Here is a 20,644-nt window from a genome sequence, read left to right as displayed (position 1 = left end):
AAGTATAAATAAAATGATATAAATTTTAGGAAAAAAAACAGAATCTTTAAGATCTAAAAATATACAGAATTCTTAGATTTGATAATTAAACCAACATTCATAAAAGGGAAAGTTGATAAATTAATCCTCATCAAATTTAAAAGCTTCTGATCAATGACATACCTTAAGAAGAGGATAAAAAAAATTATAGACGAAATAAATACTGGCAAATCACATATCTAGCAAAGGACTTGTATTTAGAATATATGATTGCTAAAAAAGCAACAATAGAAACACAATCAATCCAATTAGAAAACGGGTAAAAGATATTAAAAAAATTTTTCACAGAAGATGACAAGCACAAGAAAATATGTTCAACATCACTGGTCATGAGGAAAATGCAAATCAAATTTACATAAGAAAATCATTACCTTTCTATCACAATGGCTAAAATTTAAAAAAGAAATTGTGATAACACCAAGTGGTGTCAAAAATGAAATATATGTTTATCAAAAATAAAAAATTAAAAAAAAAATGCCCTCTTTATTTCTCATACATGACAGTAAAATGGTAGGCTACTCCCCAAAACAGTTTAGTAATTAAACAAACTGAGGGCTGCTGGAGGGGAGGTGGGTGGGGGATGGGCACTAAGGAGGACATGTGATGTGATGAGCACTGGGCGTTACATGCAACCGATGAATCACTAAACTCTACTCCTGTAACTAGTAATACAGTATATGTTAACCAAATTGAATGCAAATAACATTAAAAAATAATAAATAAATAAACTCATACTTACCATAGGACCTGGCAATCATATTCCTGGACATGCATTCCAGAGAAAGTAAAAATTATATCCACATAACAACTGCATATGAATGTTCATAGAAACATTATTTATTTTTAATAGCTAAATCGGAAACAACCGTAATATCTCTCAATAGGTAAAGTGTGAAAATATCTAAACCTGGCATGGGAATGTAGTTGTTTAGAAATTGAATTTCTTAAACAGATTTCAAGTGATGAAGATTTTCTATTATTACTCCCCTCAATTTTGCTGAGTTGCCCTTTTCAGGGAAATTGTCCATTTCATCTAAATTACCAAATCTGTTGACATAAAGTTTCATAATATTTCAAAATACCAATTTATATTCTGTATGACTAATCATATCTCCGTTCATCCCTAATATTGATGTAAATAGTTTTTGTCCTAGATTAGTCTTACTAGGGATTATTAATGTTATTAGTTCTTTTAAAGAACTAAATTCTGGACTTTAAGTTTTTAAATCTTTTTTTTTCTATCTCATTGATTTCTACCCTTATCTGCATTAGCTCCTTCCTCTACTATGCTTTAACCCTTTAAAGAGTATTGCATTTTGTATTGGAAGGCAATTAATTTAATAGCAACCTTCCTTCATCCTCTTGTTGCTGTTTTAGGCCTTGGGGTAGGGAACAGAGGTGGTAAGAGTATCTCTTAACCCTAGAGCTTGAGCCTTCTTCCTAGGATTAGCCTTTCTGGTCTCAGCTGAATGTCTGGGGTTTTAGCAATGTCACTCCACTCTGCCCAGGCTGAAAATCCAACATCGCCCAGCCCTGTTTGACAGTTAGTATTACCTTCATTTTACTCTCTGCTCTTCATAGAGTCTTAGCCAGCACACAGGCAGCCTAATCTTTAGTCAAGGGAATGAGGACAACTCCCCTCCCTGCAAAAAGTATCATACATCTGATGGCCCCTCTTCCCTGGCCCTATGTCATACCAGTCCCAGCAGCTCTGAACTGCAAATTCTTCACATTCTGTTTGGTTCCAACTCCTTATGCTATGGTTAAGACTTTATCCTCAGTCAGAAGGGACACGTTGAATGTGACTCACCTTCTGGGCTTTTTTTTCTCTCAGGAAAAAATTTCCTGACTATTGTCAAATGTCTCCAAACATGTGTCTCATGCATTTTGTTCTGCTTTCTACTTGCAGATGGTTACAAAGACAATGTTGTACTAGTTACTTTATCTTTTTTTCATTATCTCTCTCTCTTTTTTTAAAGACTTTATTTATTTGCCAGAGACAGAGGGAGAGAGAGCGAGCACAGGCAGACAAAGAGGCAGGCAGAGGCAGAGGGAGAAGCAGACTCCCTGCTGAGCAAGGAGCCCGATGTGGGACTCGATCCCAGGACCCTGGGATTATGACCTGAGCCGAAGGCAGCTGCTTAACCAACTGAGCCACCCAGGCGTCCCTATTTCATTATCTCTTAATTGCAATATAGCAATAGATTCTGACCCTTCACTTGCATTTACTTCTTTCCAATCGCTTCTCACAAAATACCAAATAAATACCAAAAAAATCAAAATTAACTTTCTCACACACTTAAAATTATTTTTTGAGTCCTGGGCACCTGGATGGCTCCGTCAGTTAAGTTAGCTGAGCCTTCAACTCAGATCATGATCCCAGGGTCCTGGGATCGAATCCCTTAGTGGACTCCCTGCTCAGCAGGGAGTCTGCTTCTCCCTCTACCCTTCCCCTCTGCTCATGATCTCTCTTTCTCAAATAAATAAATAAATAAATTTATTTATTTATTTTTGAAAAACCGTTTCTTGATCCCTAGCTGCATTTTGGGATACAATGCAAACTCCTATGTTTCACAAGTGAACCTATTCAGATTCGGTACCCACTATGCTTTTGCATCCTCACTTTCCTTTCTATAAGGCACTTCGTTCGTTCTATAATGTCTTTCCACAAAGTGATTTCCACCACTTCCTCCACGGCTTAGGTCCTATGACATCTCAATTAAAATGGCTCTGTATTTAGGGGCTTCTTATTCTTTCTCTCTCAAACCTCTCTCAATATTTCTGATGGATTAAAAGACCTTTTTGGGTAAGAGGTTCCTGAATTCCAAATATGAAAAGTAGTTACCACATTACATTTGGGCTTCTGACTGCCCAATAATTCTGTGGGGGTAGAAAGCATTCTTTTTCTTCCTGCCAATGGCACTTTGATGATATAAAAAATGTAAATCTACAAAGCATAAAGGAAAACGTACCTTTATAAATGAAGAATCTGGATACAATGTTCCTGATTTGTTGTATGCATACACCAGGAAATGAGGGTCTAAAAATGACCTAATTCAACCAAAATAATGATAGTTCATTGTAATATTAACAAAAATAAAATCTGATATTAAATAATTTACTCTCAATTTTACAAACTCCACAATCCAAAAGTTAAATGGACTCATCTTTCCATTATCTTACATGCTTTCTGATAACACATTTTGTATAAGAAAAAATAATAAGCAGTATAATCAGAGAGCAGTAGGGACACCATAATGACATAGATTTATGTATACTAGAAACCAGGATTTCCGGATTCCCATGGCAAAATTTTCTTTTAGATTCAATAATCAATAAATCTTATAGCATAAATATTTACTAATTTGTTACTATTTGCTAACAAGTAGCCATGAATTGATAAACAAAAAAATATGCCTTTCCCATTATTTTTAATGAAATTATACTGTGGTGAAAACAAACCCCAAATTCTCAATGCTTTGAAACAACAATGAATGTTCTTCACAAGTTTATTGCAGGCTCAGCTCCGCACTGACTTCATTCTGGAACCTGGGAAAAGACATACCTCCTACCCCATGGGACCTATCTTTCTTGTAGCAGAAGGAGAAAAGAAATTGTAGAACCATACAGTAGTTCTTAAAGCCTTTGTTTAGAATCAGAAGACTAGTGTTTTGCTCAGATTTCATAAACTGCATGAATTCTATAGACAAGCCTCATCTAAATGGTACCAAAGTGTAATCTTCCAACAGAGAAGATAGTGATTGTTATGGAACAATCTGACCATAGTATTTATTGCCGGGAGACTACATTTTCTCAAGGATTCCCAACACCAAGGGGCAGTTCAAAGCCAGAATCAAAGAGAGAATAGAGCACTCATGGGGTGTGCCCATTCACCACCACTTCTCTTCCCAGACCTGCTTCCTCTTCTCTCATTCCTGACAGCTCTTCCTTTTCTCAATTCAAATAAGAAAACTAGAGAGCTTCCCAGACAAACAAACAAACAAACAAATAAACGACAACAACAACAAAATCCTGATATTTATCAGCTCATATTCCACATGTATTCAAGGGCAATGCCAAACGGCCTATGTTGCTTTAGGTGCAAGTACCTGGAACATGGATTCTGGCCCAAGGGCAGAACCACATTTTAGTAACTAAGCAAGACAACGGAGGTGGTGGAAATGGGAATCGAGAAGCATCTGCCAGGAAAAGGAAATTCAACAGATTTCTGACAAGCATAATTAAGAGCATAAAACTCTAGTTTGTAAGTTCATTCACCCTGGGTCCTCAAACGTATACTTCTGCTTCTACACAAAACAACAAAAAAGTCTGCCTTAATCAGTGAATTAGTAGAAATACATATGACCACTCAGTGGAAAAAACAGCATCCAATGTAAGGAAAATGACCAACAAAAGGGCAGAAGGCAAAACATAAAAGCAAGTTCCTAATGAAGTTGAATGAAGAAATTGGTTAAAGAAAATAATCATTATTTCAAGAGAAGTTTAAAAAGTTAATAATCTTTCAGAGCAGATCATTTCAAGAAAGAAAAAATAAAAAAGACACCCTGAAACTAAAATGATGACAGATGAAAAGAAATAATTCAATAAATGTGTCAAAGAGAATTTGTTTGCTAAGAATAGAAATAGAGTCCCTAGTCAATAAAGGGAACACATTTTGCTACACATTTGCTATTTTGCTAGTAAAAAACACAGCCAAAATAAAGATTTGAAAATAGCTAAGGAAAACTATGCTATAGAGGGCAGATTCATAAGACCCAACGAAACCATAGATTTCCATAAAATTTTTTTAAAAATGTGTAGAGATTTAAAACTAAAATGAAAAATTCAGGGATTTATCATATGTCAGGGAGGATTAATGTAACACCACACATACATACTGGAAAACTGATGTAAGATTAACTATATCATGTTATAAAAATTAATAGCAAAGGAATAGGACTCACAGATTCTACCTACTGCCAAGATGTTATTCAATTATGAGAACAAAAGGGACATTTGCAAATAGGTACAGATCCAGAAAACATGCCATCTGCATATTCTAACTGAAGAAAACAATGTGAAAGTATATTAAATAAACAATATCTGAGTCAGCATAAAATTGCAAATAAAGAAATAGTGATAAAAGTTGGAAAACACAATACAGAACACAATACAGTTGTAAAATACTGAACTCCTCAGATTTATATCTTAAATATAAAATAAATTTTTAATACTATAGGAATATTATGACATATGTCCAGAATATGAGAGATACAAGAGAAAAATCTGAAAACCTATAAAAATAATGAATATAATGATACATAAAAATTTCATTTTTATAGCAATGAATCCCACAAACACGGGGAGGGGGAAACCAATAGGCTGGGGAGCATATGTGCAATATTTAGAGAAGATAAATAAAAATTCCCACAATCTGATCATGGAGAAAAAATTTAGAAAGATAAGCCGTGGATTGAAATTACTCAAAAGAAATAATTAAAACTAAAAACCCAAAGGAAAAAAAAAAAAACACAACACAAAACGGAGGGGAAGAAATTCAGTTAGAATAGTCAGTGAACATTCGAAAAGATTACTCTTAAACAATTAAAACATATTGAAAACATTATTTAACACAGAATAAAGGGATACATGGGTGGGTCAGCTGGTTAAGTGGCTACCTTCTGCTCAGGTCATGATCCCAGGGTCCTGGGATTGAGACCCACATCAGCTCTCTGCTGAGCAGGGAGCCTGCTTCTCCTTCTCCCTTTGCTATGTCCCCTGCTTGTACACTCTCCCTGTCTGCCCCCCTCAAATAAATAAATTAATTGATCATTTAAATAAATAAGATATTAAAAAATAAACAGGAATAAAGCATTAGCACATATTAAAACACAGTAGGGAGGGGAAAATGAAACCAGAGAGGGAGACAAACCATAAGAGACTCTTAATCTCAGGAAACAAACTGAGGGTTGCTGGAGGGGAGGGGAATGGGTAGGATGGGGTAGTTGGGTGATGGATATTGGGGAGGGTATGTGCTATGGTGAGTGCTGTGAGTGTGGTGTGTAGACTGATGAATCACAGATCTGTACCCCTGAAATAAATAATACATTATATGTTAATTTAAAAATTTTTTAAAAAAAACACAATACAATACCATTTCTAATCTGTTAGTGAAAATAAATAACTGAAGATACTAGTTTTATTGAGAATATAGAGAAAAGCAATGTTTTTGAATGACTGGTGTGAATGAAAACTGGTATAAACCCTCAAGTAAAAATGGGTAGAATATAGCATCCTGAGAATTGCATCATTTATAACCCATCAATTTCATTGATGCTCAGGATACCCACAATACACATTTTCCTGTCATAAATATGGGTGAATAAATAATAAATGAGATATACTTGATAGTTACATATGTATTTAAAATATATGAACTTATTTTGTACACATCAATATGAATGAATTTCAAAATATACAAAATATCCAAAACATACAAAGTGTTGTACAAAAAGCACAACCCCAAAGCCAGAACCACATACAATAACATAATGAATATCTACTGCTCACCTTTCTGGGTCATGAGTGAGTAGTAATAATTGTTCTGCTAATGGTGGCCCATCTTGCTCAATGGTCTGGGATTCATTCACTCATTCAGTTGAATGTTGAGTGATTCATTCATTCATCTGGATTCTGGATTTATTCATTCAGCTGAATGTTTGGCTGATCTAGGGATAATTAGGGTACCTTGGCTGTGCTTCACCTGTCTCTATCTTCCAGGAAGATGGCCCAAGCATATACTCAGGGGGATGGCAGAGAAACAAGATGGAGACCAAGAAAGAAGGAGAGCTTTTTCAAACCTGTGTTTGAATCAAGTTAGCTAACATTTTTTTGGCCAAAGTAAGTGACATACCCATAGAATAATGGGCTACATGATTTGCGGGCCCTGTGATGAAATGAAAATATGAGGTTTGGGGGGTTTGTTCGTTTGTTTGCGTGTTTGTTTTTCCCAGAAGTACTAAGACTCTCATGGCAGCAACATACAGGGCATTTCTAACCATGGGACTCTGAGGAATCCATGTACCCATGAAATTGGCCTTGTATAGATAAACTCAGATCCAAGAGCTAGGGAGTGGGGAGGCTGGGGAAGATGTAAATTTTCCACCTCTTGATGACAGGAACTCAAATTATATGGCAAAGAGTGAAGATACAGGGAGAAATAAAGAATTGGGTCACTTTAGTAGTCCACCATACTAAGATAAATAAATTATATAGAGGAGTATTATGCCATTTAAGTCTATTTAGGGCAATACTGAAAACATATTCTTATTACTCTCTAGGCATACAGATGAATGAAGGGAAAATATGACAGAAGAGTATGTGTCAGTATCATAATTGTGATTAGCATTGGGGAGTGAAAGAACTGAATAAGTCTGGGATTTCACTATCAAAATGAAAAATATATAAACAAAATGCTTACATGTGTGTCACTCATGGTGAAAACCTAATAGTTTATGTGATTCTCAGAATGTTCCTTTTTTATTTTTAATAAAAAGGAAAAAAGTTAATGTAAAAATTTGAGACTAATATAAATTATGCACTTTGGGTGATAATGATGTGTCAATGAAGGGTCATCAATTATAACAAATGTATTGTTCTTGTGGGCATGTTGATAACAGAAGAGGCTCTAAGACTGTTGCTGTGAAATAAAATCAGTTACTACATGCAAATTGTTTAGAAATATGCCTGACAAGGAGTGCCTGGGTGACTCAGTTGGTTAAGTGACCAATTCTTGATTTTGTCTCGATCTCAGGGTTATGAGGTCAAGCCCCATGTTGGGCTTCAACCTAGGCATGGAGCCTACTTAAGATTTTCTCTCTCCCTCTCCCTCTGTCCCTCCCTGCCCCCACTACTCATTTGTACACACTCTCTCTAGAGAGAGAAAAAAAAGAAAGAAAGAAATATGCCTGGCAATCGGTATATAAATATCAGTTACTTTTGTTTTTCTTTTTATTGTTGTTATTACTATTACTATTATTATTGTTATTCATAATTCTTAATTCAGAAACCCATTTCTTGATATTGAGCCCAAAGAACAAAATCTCTATTACATAAGAACATACAAACAAGATGTTTACTGCGGGACTCTATAGTAATAATTCTTGGAACTAAACTCATATCTTAAAATAATTACATACTATGTGTTATCTATTAAATTATTGTTATCTATTAAATCTACTAATTTTCTATTAAAAATGATATAAAATATATACACAGGGCAAGAAATTAAATAAAGACTAAAATTATTAAATAAGACCTGTCAGTGGCAAAACAGTATTTCCAATTGTGTAAAAACAAACATTTTTGATCAGTTTCTATATGTTTGATCTAAGGGAAAGATGAAATTTAGAAAATGGTGGAAATATACATACAAGATTATTGCTGGTTTCCACAAAGAGCAAAAGTAAAGAGCAGAAAATTTAAGAGATTAAATTATATTTTATACCAAGATGAGAAAAAAAATGGTCCAATATCAAGTAAAATGCTTAAAGTCACATATGTATGTAAAATAACACGAAAATGAACAAATAAATTTATTGTACATGTACAAATAAATTTATTCCCTTAATTAATGTTATTATGGTTATATTTCAAGGAGTTACATAGAATAATTTTAATTTATCTAATATACATTAATAGCCATATCATTAAATTAGAATTTGGCTCCAATATTAGACTTGAAATCTCAAGATGAAGACTTAAAATTTTAATCTGTCATAAATCACAAAGATATACATGTTAAATAAATACAATAGCCAAGCTCTTGTTTAGGCTCAACGTAGGGTAGTGATTGTAAAAATCAAACAAACAAAAAAGAAGTGTATGAAAAGAAAACTGGCCACTTACTGCTTTTTAAGATGGAAAGTATATGTTTTCCTGTCAATTTGGATGACATAAGTGACCTACAGCAAAGTATTCAGAGAGAAAATAATTAATAGAAATCTAAAGTTCTTAATTCAAAAGCCATAATTTCTTAAATTTAAGTACTCAATCATGTAAACAGATGGTATCACACATCTCAAAATTATATGTACATGTATGTTGCTATCTTTCTTCAATCTTGGAATATATGACAGAATTAATCATAATTCAATGTAAATAAAATCAAGGAGTTTAAATCTATTTCTAAACTAAAAGCATCAGTCATTAGACTTTACTATCATAGTGAAATTTTATTTTATTTTTCTTTAAAGATTTTATTTATTTGACACAGAGAGAGAGAGACATCACAAGTAGGCAGAGAGGCAGAGAGAGAGAGAGAGAAGGGGAAGCAGGCTCCCTCCTGAGCAGAGAGCCCGATGCCAGATGCCGGGCTCAATCCCAGGATCCTGAGATCATGACCGGAGCCAAAGGCAGAGGCTTAACCTACTGAGCCACCCAGGCACCCCTCATAGTGAAATTTTAATTTAAAATGGTTACATTTTGATATACTCAATAATCTTTGAAGAAACTTGAATTATCTTTTTTGTACTTTCCAATTTCTAGCCCGAATAAATTGAAAATTAAAGAATACAGCACAGGTCGTGGGGAGCTAAGATGGCAGAGCAGGAGGACCCCTGAACCCAGAGGAATAACTATCAAGTCATTTTGAATACCCAAGAAATCAATCCAAGGACTGCACTGGAGAGAAGGGGCCACATTGTGGAAGGCACGAGGTGGGAAGCCATGGTTTAGGGGAGAAATAGGGAGGGAGGGCGCCCTGGCCACAAGGAGAGCCAAGACAGGAGAGGAGAGAGAGAGGCACACGGGGGTGGGTAGCACAAGGAAACATTTCCCCAAAGCCACTGAATGGGAAAATGAGAATGGTTGATTTTCAGGTTTTACAACCAGTGAGGCTCAAAGACTAGAGTTTTAGAGTTACCGGTGTGGTAGGTGTGGAGCCCTGAGGGTGCTGCAGTGCTCCTGTGAAGAAGGAGGCCAAATAGATCAGGGAAACACAGCATGATCTGAGGATCCCTGGGCTGCACTGAAAGAGACCATTCCCACTTCTTGGGGGTGTACTGGGCAGAGGCGGCATTACCCCTTGCCAATGGGCACTATTCCCTTCCCCTGCCCCTCTTCTATGCAGAGTCACCCGCTGAAGGCACCCATCCTGGACACCGGCCCTTTGCTGCACTTTACTCCAAATTCTATGCCCCTGTGCTTTGTTGTGACTGCCCTTCTGGGATGAACCTGCACCGGTCCCAGAACAGTGAGACCCTGCCCCCAGAGGACCAGCATGGGTCCACACCAGCCCAGGTCCCTAAAGTTTGGAGTTTTAAAATTCAGGCAGCCTGCCTGGGACAGAGCCCAAGTTGCACTCTGTTGTCAGTAGGACAGGAGGCCAACACAGACAGGGTGAAGGCAACAATCTGAGGGATGCCTGGGGCACATGAAGGGAGACTGTTTGCTCTTCTGGGAAGACTTCCCAGGGAACAGCAAGTGTGAACTCCCCTCTCCGGGGACAAGGGAGCTCGCTGGTGTTATTTCTCTCTCCTGCATAAACTAGCTTCACAAGCAGCATACCATCAACACTGACTACCTAAAATTCTTACACCAAGCCCCATACCCCTGCCCTCTGCAGGTACGGCTTTTCTCAGGCAAGTGTACCTGAGAACCAGAGCAACAGGTCCCTCCCCAAAAAGACCAGCACAAACCCCTGCACACACCACGTCTACTGACCATAGAGTTCTGTAAAACTTTAGCTCTCAGATCTCTTTAACAAGCAAACAAGAGCACACCTGGTTAAAACTTGCCGCACTCTGGCCAAGGTCCGAACATCCACCTCAGGCAAGGAGAAACTCTGCAGAAGAAGACTGACCTGAGGGAAAGAGCAGCCAAACAATAGCAGCAGAGTGCACACAGCATACCCCAGAGACACTTCCTGAAGCACCAGGCCCTGGACAGTGTATGACCTCTTCTTCATAAAACCATTACTTTTAGGATGCAGGAGACCTGACAGGTTTTCCTAACACACAGAAGAAGACAGAGACCTAGAGAAAATGCCAAGAAGGAAGAATTCATCCCCAAAGAAGAAAATTAGAAAAGGTCACAGCCAGGGATCTAATCAAAGCAGATATAAATAATCGACCTGATCCAAAATTTAAAGCAACAATCATAAGGGTACTAGCGTACTAGCTGGGCTTGAGAAAAGCATAGAAGACACCCGGGGGTCCTTTACCACAGAAATAAAAGACCTAAAAGCTAGTCAGGCCAAAATGAAAAATGTAATAAACCAAGATTTGAAACTGAGTGGATGTGATGACTACCAGGATGGAAGAAGCAGAGGAATGATTAAGTGGTACAGAAGATAAAATTATGGAGAATAATGAAGCTGAAAAGAAGAGGGAAAGAAGGGGCGCCTGGGTGGCTCAGGGGGTTAAGCCTCTGCCTTCAGCTCAGGTCATGATCTCAGGGTCCTGGGATTGAGCCCACTATCGGGCTCTCTGCTCAGCGGGGAGCCTGCTTCCTCCTTTCTCTCTGCCTGCCCCTCCTTCTCCTTGTGATCTGTCAAATAAATAAAATCTTAATTAAAAAAAAAAAAAAAAGAAGAGGGAAAGAATGCAGTGCAGGCCCCCCTTTCAGATTAAAGAAAGTATCCCTAAGTATAAGGACACTTTTCATCTCCCAGTCTTCTTCAGGAATCGCCTCAGCTACAAAGGGCCACCTCACACCGAGTCACAACGTTCTGAGACCGCCCACATTTAACGAGAACCCCCGCATCCCAACTCCCGATATTGAAGGGCCATGCTGGCTTCCCATTTAGTTGAGACTCGGTTGAGTCTCCGTCACCCCTCCCTCTTCCTCCCCTCCCCTTCCACAGGGGTTCCTCACAAGACCATAACCTAAAAAAAAGGCTTCATAGGAATCTTCTCAAAGCCTGCATCCCAAAGACATAAAAGACATCCCAAAGACATAAAAGACATCCCAAAGACATAAAACAAAGACATTCTTCATGGCATAGCACATGGTCAATGTAGGTAAATTTTCCACATTTGCAAAGAATGTGAATTTTGTCATCGGATACCGTTTTCTGCCAAAGTCATTTTAAACTTTCTCATGTTCAGTCTTCTGTAAGCTTACAGATATTAAAAAGGTAGTTGATATCTCCCCAAATTATTGTGATAATTTTTTAATTTTAAATTTTTTAATCTGTAATTTTTGGCCTTACATATTTTAGAGCTCTGTTTTCAGGTACAAACAAACAGATTTAGTATGGTATCTTCAGGATAGATGGATCGCATTGTCATTAAGGTACCTTTCTTCTCTTGAAGTGCTTCTTTAACTTTATCTGATATTATTATAGTTGCACCAGCTTATTTTTCTTTCTCTCTCTCTCTTTTTAAAGATTTTATTTATTTATTTGACAGACAGAGATCACAAGTAGGCAGAGAGGCAGGCAGAGAGAGAGGAAGGGAAGCAGGCTCCCTGCTGAGCAGAGACCCTGATGTGGGGCTCGATCCCAGGACCCTGGGATCATGAGCTGAGCCAAAGGGAGAGGCTTTAACCCACTGAGCCACCCAGGCGCCCCACCAGCTTATTTTTCTTCTACTAAGGCACCCTTCAACACAAGAGAAAATCTACTTGGTCATAATGTTCTACAATTACTTGCTACTTTCACTTTTTAAATATTTAATTAAGTGAAAGGACCTATAATTTCCTTTTCTCATACCTTATTTGTTCCATGTCAAAGGTGCATTAATATTTTTAAAAATTACTAAATGATTGGAAGGATTAGTTAACTTATGCTCTATTCTGTGTTCCAGTCTATGAAAAGGACACATCATCCTTTCTTGAATTTTGTCTAAAAATTTAAAACCAGGTCACCTGGGTGGCTTAGTCAGTTAAGAGTTGAACTCTTGATTTTGGCTTAGGTCATGATCTCTGGGTTCTGGGAGCGACCTCCATGTCAGGCTCCAGGCTGAGTGTGGAGCCTGCTTAAATTATCTCCTCTCTCTGCCGCTCCCTGTGCTTGCTGTCTTTTTCCCTCCCCCTCTTTCCTTCTCTATTTTAAAATATATAAAAGTAAATTAAAAATAAACTTAAATAAATAATAAAAACTTTGACTAATAGGATTTTATGGCAATTTATATTAATTACTAATTTAAATCACTTCATGATTATCAGTGTAATCTATAAGCAGATATTGTATTTCTACCTGAGTCGAAAGAAATGTATTTGGATAAAAATATATATGTCAAGATTACAGACTTATACCAAACCTACAAATAATCACAAAAATTAAAAATAGGAGTGTGCATGTATCTAAAAAATAACTGTTCAAATTTACTATCTTTAGAAACTGAGATGGGCATTCATGTTCTTAACAATTCTCTGTGCTATCTATAAGTATCAGAAGAAGACAGAGAAAAGGAAGCAAAATATTTATTTGAAGAAATAATAACTTAAGACATCCCGAATCTGGGGAAGGAAACAGACATCCAGATCCAGGAGGCACAGAGAACTTCCATTAAAGTCAACAAAAGCAGGCCAATACCAAGATATATTGTAATTAAATCTGCAAAATATAGTGATAAAGAAAAAGTATTAAAAGCAGTAAGACAAAAAAAAGTCCTTAACTTAAAAGGGAAGACCCATAAGTCTAGCTAGGAAATTTCTTAACAGAAACTTGCCAAGCCAGAAGAAAGTGGCATGATTTATTCAAAGTTCTAAATGAGAATAGTCTGTAGCCAAGAATACTCTATCCAGTAAGGTTACATTCAGAATAGAAGCAGAGATAAAGACTATCCCAGAATTTGTGATCACTAAACCAGGCCTGCAAGAAATAGTAAAAGGAACTCTTTGAGTGCAAAGGAGAGACCAAAAGTGACAAAGACAAGAAAGGATCAGAGAAATCACCAGAAACAACACAAAATAATGAAATGGCGATAAATACACATCTATCAATAATTACTTTGAATGTAAACAGACCAAATATTGTGTTAAATTGATATCAGAATAGATAATAAAACAAGACCATCTTTACAGAACCTTCAAGAGACTCATTTTTAGCCTTTAAGACACCTGCAAAAGAAAAGGGGATGAAGAAATTTTTGTCACTCAAATAGATGTCAAAAGAAAACCAGGGTAGCTACACATATATCAGATAACTAGACTTTAAAACAAAGACTGTAACAAGAGACAAAGAAGGGCACCATATCCTCATAAAGGATACAGTCTGACAGGAGATATAACAATCGCAGATATTTCTGTACTTAAGATGGGAACACAAAAATATATAAAATAACAAACAAAAAGGAACTAATAATAATGCAATAATAGTGGAAAACTTTAACATCACAGTCACACCAATGGACAGATCAACTAAACAGAAAATCAACAAGGAAACAACGGCTTTCAAAGACACACTGGACAAGATGGACTGAACAGATAAATTCAGAACATTCCATCCTAAAACAACAGAATACACATTTTTTTCAAGTGCCCCAGAACATTCTCCAGAATAGATCACACACTAGGTCACAAGTCAGGTCACAACAAATACAAAAAGACTGAAATCACATCATGCACCTTTTCTAAGCACAACACTATGAAATTATAAGTCAATCACCAGAAAAAATTCTGGAAACAACACAAATACCTGGAGATTAAAGAACATGCTACTAAGCAATGAATGGGCCAACCAGGAAATTAAAGAATAAATTTAAAAAATACATGACTGAGATTAAGACATCTGAATATAACCCATGTTGTCCCAGGCCACACCTGTCTGAAATAAAATAGTCAGTAATGGTAAAAATGCAAAAAAAAAAAAAAAAACATGACTGAGTAATATTCCATTATATGTGTGTATACACACACACACACACACACACACACACACACAGAATGTTACTCAGCTGTAAAAAAGAATGACATCTTCGCATTTTCAAGGACATGGATGGAGCTAGATTATTAAGCTAAGCAAATAAGTCAATCAGGGAAACACAAATACCACATGATTTCACTCATATGTGGAATTTAAGAAACAAAAAAAGCAAAGGGATTTAAAACAGAGAGGCAAAGGAAGAAACAGACTCTCAGTTGTAGAGCACTGATGGTTACCAGTAGGGTTAAATAGGTGATGGGGATTAAGGAGGGCACTTTTGTAAAGAGCACCAGGTGCTGCATGGAAGGGTTGACTCACTACATTGAACACCTGAAACTAATATTGTGCTGTATGTTAACTGGAATTTAAATAAAAATGTAAAGTATAAATAAATATAATTAATGGGCACAAATTATATGCATCATAGAAATATCACAGAAATTATACTTAATGAATCTTTCATAAAAATCACTCTGATATGAAAAGAGCTTCACCATTAAAAAACATTCTGTGCTATCTAGATTTGACAATGTATGTTTTATTTAATCAGATTAAAAATATCAGTGCTTTCCTTTTAACAAATCTTTATATTATGTATATATATACTCAAATATGGGCATGAAAGAGTTTATATATTATCATTTTAAAATCATGTTACAAGATACATTTTATTGTGACCTCACTTACAAAGAATATTTAAATGTCCCTATTTTCCAAACAAATAGTCCAGTGACTACATATATCATTTTGTGTGATAGGAATTTGGGGCATTTTTTTCCCCCTGAGTCTGTGTTTTAAAGTAATTTCATAATGTTCATATATTACTTAATGAATGAAAAAGTCATCACTTTCATTCAGACGAAAGGACTCTAACACAGTAATTAGAGCACAAAATTTTTAAGAGATATATGTATGAATTGATTTGGGTCAGTAAAAATAAGTTTTATAAGTAATAAATACAGTTTAGTCCGGTAAAAGTAAAACATTTATATTAAAAAAAAAAAGTGACTTCTTAATTACACGCGTTTCTGAAACTTCACCAGCACTGGTATTTGTCTCAATCTTCCGTGGCACTGTAATTTGCAGAAGCGATGTTTCAAGATCTACAGTAAGAAAAACACGTGTGAGCGTTGCCTAGTGCCTGGCAGCATCCTTCTTCCCGCGTCCCGTCACATCCCGTCACTCCTTGAACTTCCAAGCACCAACACACACACACACACACACACACACGCATGCACTCACCCGCCACAAAATCAGACCTTGTACATGACACGAAGAGGCTACCTCCACCACCCATACACTTTGGAGCAGGACCCTGCCACCATCCAGAGACTTTGAGACTTGACCTCAGCCCCAGCAGGTGAAGAAGTGCTGCTCTTAAGGCCCCACCTCCCAGAAGATGGGAGCCCACTCCTCCAAGTTCAGGGTCAGGCAAGTGAGGGGCGACTGTCCCAGTTCTGCTCCAAGCCCTCCAAGCAGCAGGCCAGGAGGAGGCTGACTCTAAGTGGGCTGTGACAAGACACTGGGCTCTCCTCAGCCGGACCCGGGGTTCTGGAGCAAAGTTCTGGGGCCCGCCACGCCCAGAGGCTCTGCGACAGGTGGCCCTCTATGGGGCAGTGTCCTTCACTCACGAGGGCCCGCGGAGGTCAGCCTGCCCAGGCCTGAGAGGATCAGCAGGAGAGACAGCATTGCGGGGCCTGCTGGTCTTGGCGCGGTGGTGGCTGTTGGCTGCTTAACGGTGGCCGCTCTCGCGGGGCCCTGCGCTCGCGGCGGGTGGGGCTGGGGTCCGCACGGTTTCCCGCGGAGCAGCCGCTGTGCCCACCCCGCCCTCTTGGGCTGACTAGCCCTCGCAGCCGCTGTTGCGCTGGAGAGGGAGGCGCGCGGAGAGGCTCTCGCCACTCGGTGCCACTGCCTTCACGGGCTTGGGCTTTTATTTTCCAAAACGTAGACACTGGAAACACATTAAGGGATGATGTAAGGATCATAAAGTGCATTTTCTCTTCTGCAGATGGGCCATTTGCTGGTGAAGTGCTTGGCAATGTTAATAGTCCACGTCATGGTTTTCTGGCGCAATAGCCAAATTACTGTGGGGAAGGAAAACTGAAAATGGCAATTCACCATATAGTACTGAACCAGTTCTGTGGTAAATAACTTTGTTTCTTAGAAAATTCTTTGGTTAAGAAAACTAAATATAAAGCTGAATATGTAATGGATGTATGTATGTGTTTTAATGAAATTGCAATTTAAATACCAGGCCGAAAATTAAAAAAAAAATTAAAAAATCCAAAACACAAATCACAATTGTAAAATGATCCTGTAAGAACAACTTTATTTTCCCATTATTTATTTATTCCATTGTATATAACTTGGCTTCCTAGGAAAATCTGTGGCGGATGAAAGGTTAAATGTAAACTTTTTTTCCATCAATATGACATTCACACTTGCAAAGGGAATAATTTGGAAAGAACATTCATTTTTTGGCTTACTATGTAAGTTGATGACTTGCGTAATTTCCGTTTTACAAAGACTTTTCTCCCCAGACAATTTTTTTTTTCTTTAGAGACTTTATCTATTTATTTCAGAGAGAGCAAGCCTAGGGAGGAGCACTGGGGGACAGAGTCGGAAAGAAGACTCCAGGTTGAGTGTGGAGCTTGAGTAGGACTCCATTCCTGGAGCCTGAGATCAGGGAAGCCAAGAGTCTGATGTTCAACTGGCTGAGTCACCAAGGGTCCCTGCCAGACAATTCTTGAGCTGTCCCTCTATGGAATGCTTTAGCTTGCATTCCTTACATATAATATTTATCCACAAAACCAAATGATTGTTTTCTCTGTCTGTAAAAGAAAAAAAAAATTAAATGGAGAAAGCTAGCCTTTTAAAAATATATATTCTTGGGGTGCTCGAGTGGCTCAGTCAGTTACATGTCTGCCTTTGGTTCAGGTCATGTTCTCAGCATCCTGGGATCCAGTCCGACACTGAGGTTGGGGGGTGTCCTTGCTCAGCAGGGAGTCTGCTTCTGCCTCTCCCTCTGTTCCATCACTTGTGATCTCTCTCCTTCTCTCTGGCTCTCTCTCTCTCTGAAATAAGTAAATAAAATCTTTTTAAAACTTTAAATATATATTCCTTCTTCATGCTTTTCCAAAATCTAACTTTGGTGTCTATCAAGAAAATATTCTTACAATAACAATGACAACAGAAGAAATTCAACTTCAAAATAGCAATTCTGCATATTTCACTAAAGCGTTTATAGCCTAATCATTTATTCTTGTTGGAAAGCACATTGTATAATACTCATTTGATTATTTCTATCTACCTTAATATTATTATTTTTATCTTTTTGCCAAAATATATGAAACAATGTAATTAGCATATCAGGATTAATTATGTTGCCCTTAAAGTAAAATTTCTTTCTGGTTGTCTATAACCTGACCAAATTTTTGAAGTTTAATATATATATCACATAAGGCATGATAAGTATTAAAATGTTCATGGCTTGATTAAAAATCGTTTTAAAAGGAGAAATATATATTCGTTATTTAAATTCATTATTGTATTTCCATTGTTGGTATTGACTGCTCATTTTTAGTGAGTGTAATTTATAGATATTCAAATTATTTAAATGTAATACAGTTGTTTTTCACATGCTTATTACAGGCCTGGGCCACCTAGATAGGTACCAAAATATATGTGACAACATCCATGTCTCCAAGTACCTCAGAAACTAACAGAAAACTGAACATGAAAACTATGACACAACTAGAAAGAAAAATTCTGTTACCAGGATGTTCAAAAGTCTCTCAGAATATAGCTAAGATAATTTTGTTTCCTCTACAGATATCAAGTGAGTTTAGAGGTGGCTGTGACATTTGAGATGTAAGTAATACTCAGGCAAGTGAATGATTCTTAAGGACATTAGTGCCTTTTAGGACTTTATTATTAAGTAATTAAATAATTTAAACAATCCAAAAATTTGGGGGCAAATAAATGTGAATTTTTGTATTGGAATAACTTGTAATAGTTTGGGTATGTTGGGATTGAAAAGATGAGGACTAGAAACAAAAGGCTAGCTAACGAGTATTTTCAGTAGTTTAGGCCAAAAATGTCTACATCCTCAGGATTCGAGTGTGTAGAAAAATAAAAGTAGTAGAAATATCAGAGAGAGACTTTGGAAGGAAAGTCAGTTTATTGAATATTTTTTTATGGAGGTTGATGAAATTGTGAAGATGACTAATCCACTGGATGAGGGGGGTACCAGTTCTGAAAGCTGCAGATTCAAACAGAGAAATAACACATTCAGCTAAAGAAGTTGACTTGGAGATACTTGTGAAATAGCAGGTATTGACATTGGGTGATCAGTTGGAAATGGTGCCTGATCTCCCAGAGCTTGAACTGAAATACATCAACCTACGAACGCATTAAAAAAAAAAAAAAAAAAAAAAAAACTTGAAGGAGAAAGAGTGACTAAGATCATCTGAGAGAAATCAGAGGAAAGAAAGAGGAGGTCCAAAATAGACTTGTGGTCAACACAGAGGATTTGGGGATTAGAAGAAAAGAATCCAGATTTGAAGTCACACTAACAAATGTTAAGGTGAGTAAGAATTTGAAGGTATTAGGGTGACTACAAATAAAATAAAATAGAATTTCAAAGTGGAATATTAGAAATTTCAAATGCTACTCAGAGGTCAAGCAGAATGAGAACCGAGAAGGTGATTATTGTTTTGGTGGTAATGAGTCAGTGATGAACGTTCCCATTTGTGTTCTCCAGGAAGCAGATGCTGAGGAAGAGTTATAGAGCAAAAGGTTTTTCAGGGAGTAACAGTTGTGAAAGAGGAAACAAGATTGGGAAAGGGAGCATAGGACCGTAATAAAGACCTGACAGAATTTCTGCCAATCCAGAAGGGTTGCTGCAGAGCCAGGAAGCTCCCGGGCAAACAGTACTCCTACTTGGATTACTTGATGATTACTCATAGGCCTTCATATAGGTGACTCACTCAGTAATTGGACTGATACGCCCCCAAAAGCTCATGTCCTTTGCTCAAAAGCTGAGACAGACCTTAAAGGAACTAAGGGTTTGAGGCTGTTGGGTAGACACACTCTTCCTCAGATAGCAAATCCTTTCTTCAAGGGGAATCTGAGTGGTGCATTTTTCTGTTAGCCAAAAAGACCTTGTGAAAAGATGGCAGAACAGCAGGGACAGAAACCATCATGCAGAAAGCTGGGAAGGAAAAGGAGAGGAGATGCTGCAGATATTAGAAGGAGTAACTTATACTTTCCAGAGAAGTCTGGCTAGGAAGGAAGCAAGGGTGAAGGTGGATAAGAAGGGATCATTAGAAAACAAAACATGGGGGTGCCTGGGTGGCTCAGTCCTTAAGAGTCTGCCTTCAGCTCAGGTCATGATCCCAGAGTCCTGGGATCAAGCCTCACATCAGGCTCTCTGCTTGGCAGGGAGCCTACTTCTCTTCTCCCACCTCCCCTGCTGTGCTCCCTCTCTCATTCTCTCTCTCTTCTCTTTCAAATAAATAATAAAATCTTTAAAAAAAAAAGAAAAGAAAATATGCAAATAAAAAGAAAATGAAATCACACTTTGAAAGAGACGTGATTAAAACATTAAGTTAATAACCTATTGCTATTTTCGGAAAAATAAAGAAGGGAGAGACATTTATGCAAAAGACATAAGACTTAGAGGGTGATAAAAGTAGCAATTCAAATGTTAAGAGGCATTGTCTACTGTGGAACACA

At 37.4% G+C, this 20,644-nt stretch overlaps 1 protein-coding gene across 2 annotated transcripts in view; it reads right to left on the bottom strand.

Annotated features, from left to right (window-relative positions):
* Nucleotides 1-16,797, bottom strand: part of LOC101673184 (A disintegrin and metallopeptidase domain 3-like) — a 121,637-nt gene extending 104,840 nt beyond the window's left edge. For both annotated transcript variants that reach the window (XM_004777700.2, XM_045070997.1), the window contains exons 1-4: nucleotides 16,540-16,797; nucleotides 15,929-16,011; nucleotides 8,947-9,002; nucleotides 3,012-3,090 (exon numbers count right to left, since the gene is read on the bottom strand). In XM_004777700.2, the coding sequence (XP_004777757.1) occupies nucleotides 3,012-3,090; nucleotides 8,947-9,002; nucleotides 15,929-16,011; nucleotides 16,540-16,597 (276 nt within the window). In that variant the 5' untranslated portion in view covers nucleotides 16,598-16,797. The remainder of the gene's footprint in view (nucleotides 1-3,011; nucleotides 3,091-8,946; nucleotides 9,003-15,928; nucleotides 16,012-16,539) is intronic.
* Nucleotides 16,798-20,644: the final 3,847 nt, after the last annotated feature.

Source organism: Mustela putorius, unplaced genomic scaffold (assembly GCF_011764305.1).
Source record: "Mustela putorius furo isolate JIRA1106 unplaced genomic scaffold, ASM1176430v1.1 tig00003976_pilon_pilon_pilon, whole genome shotgun sequence".
NCBI classification, from domain to species: Eukaryota; Metazoa; Chordata; class Mammalia; order Carnivora; family Mustelidae; genus Mustela; species Mustela putorius.
The sequence above is the reverse complement of the archived record's forward strand: the minus strand, read 5'-3'. Positions and strand labels throughout refer to the sequence as shown.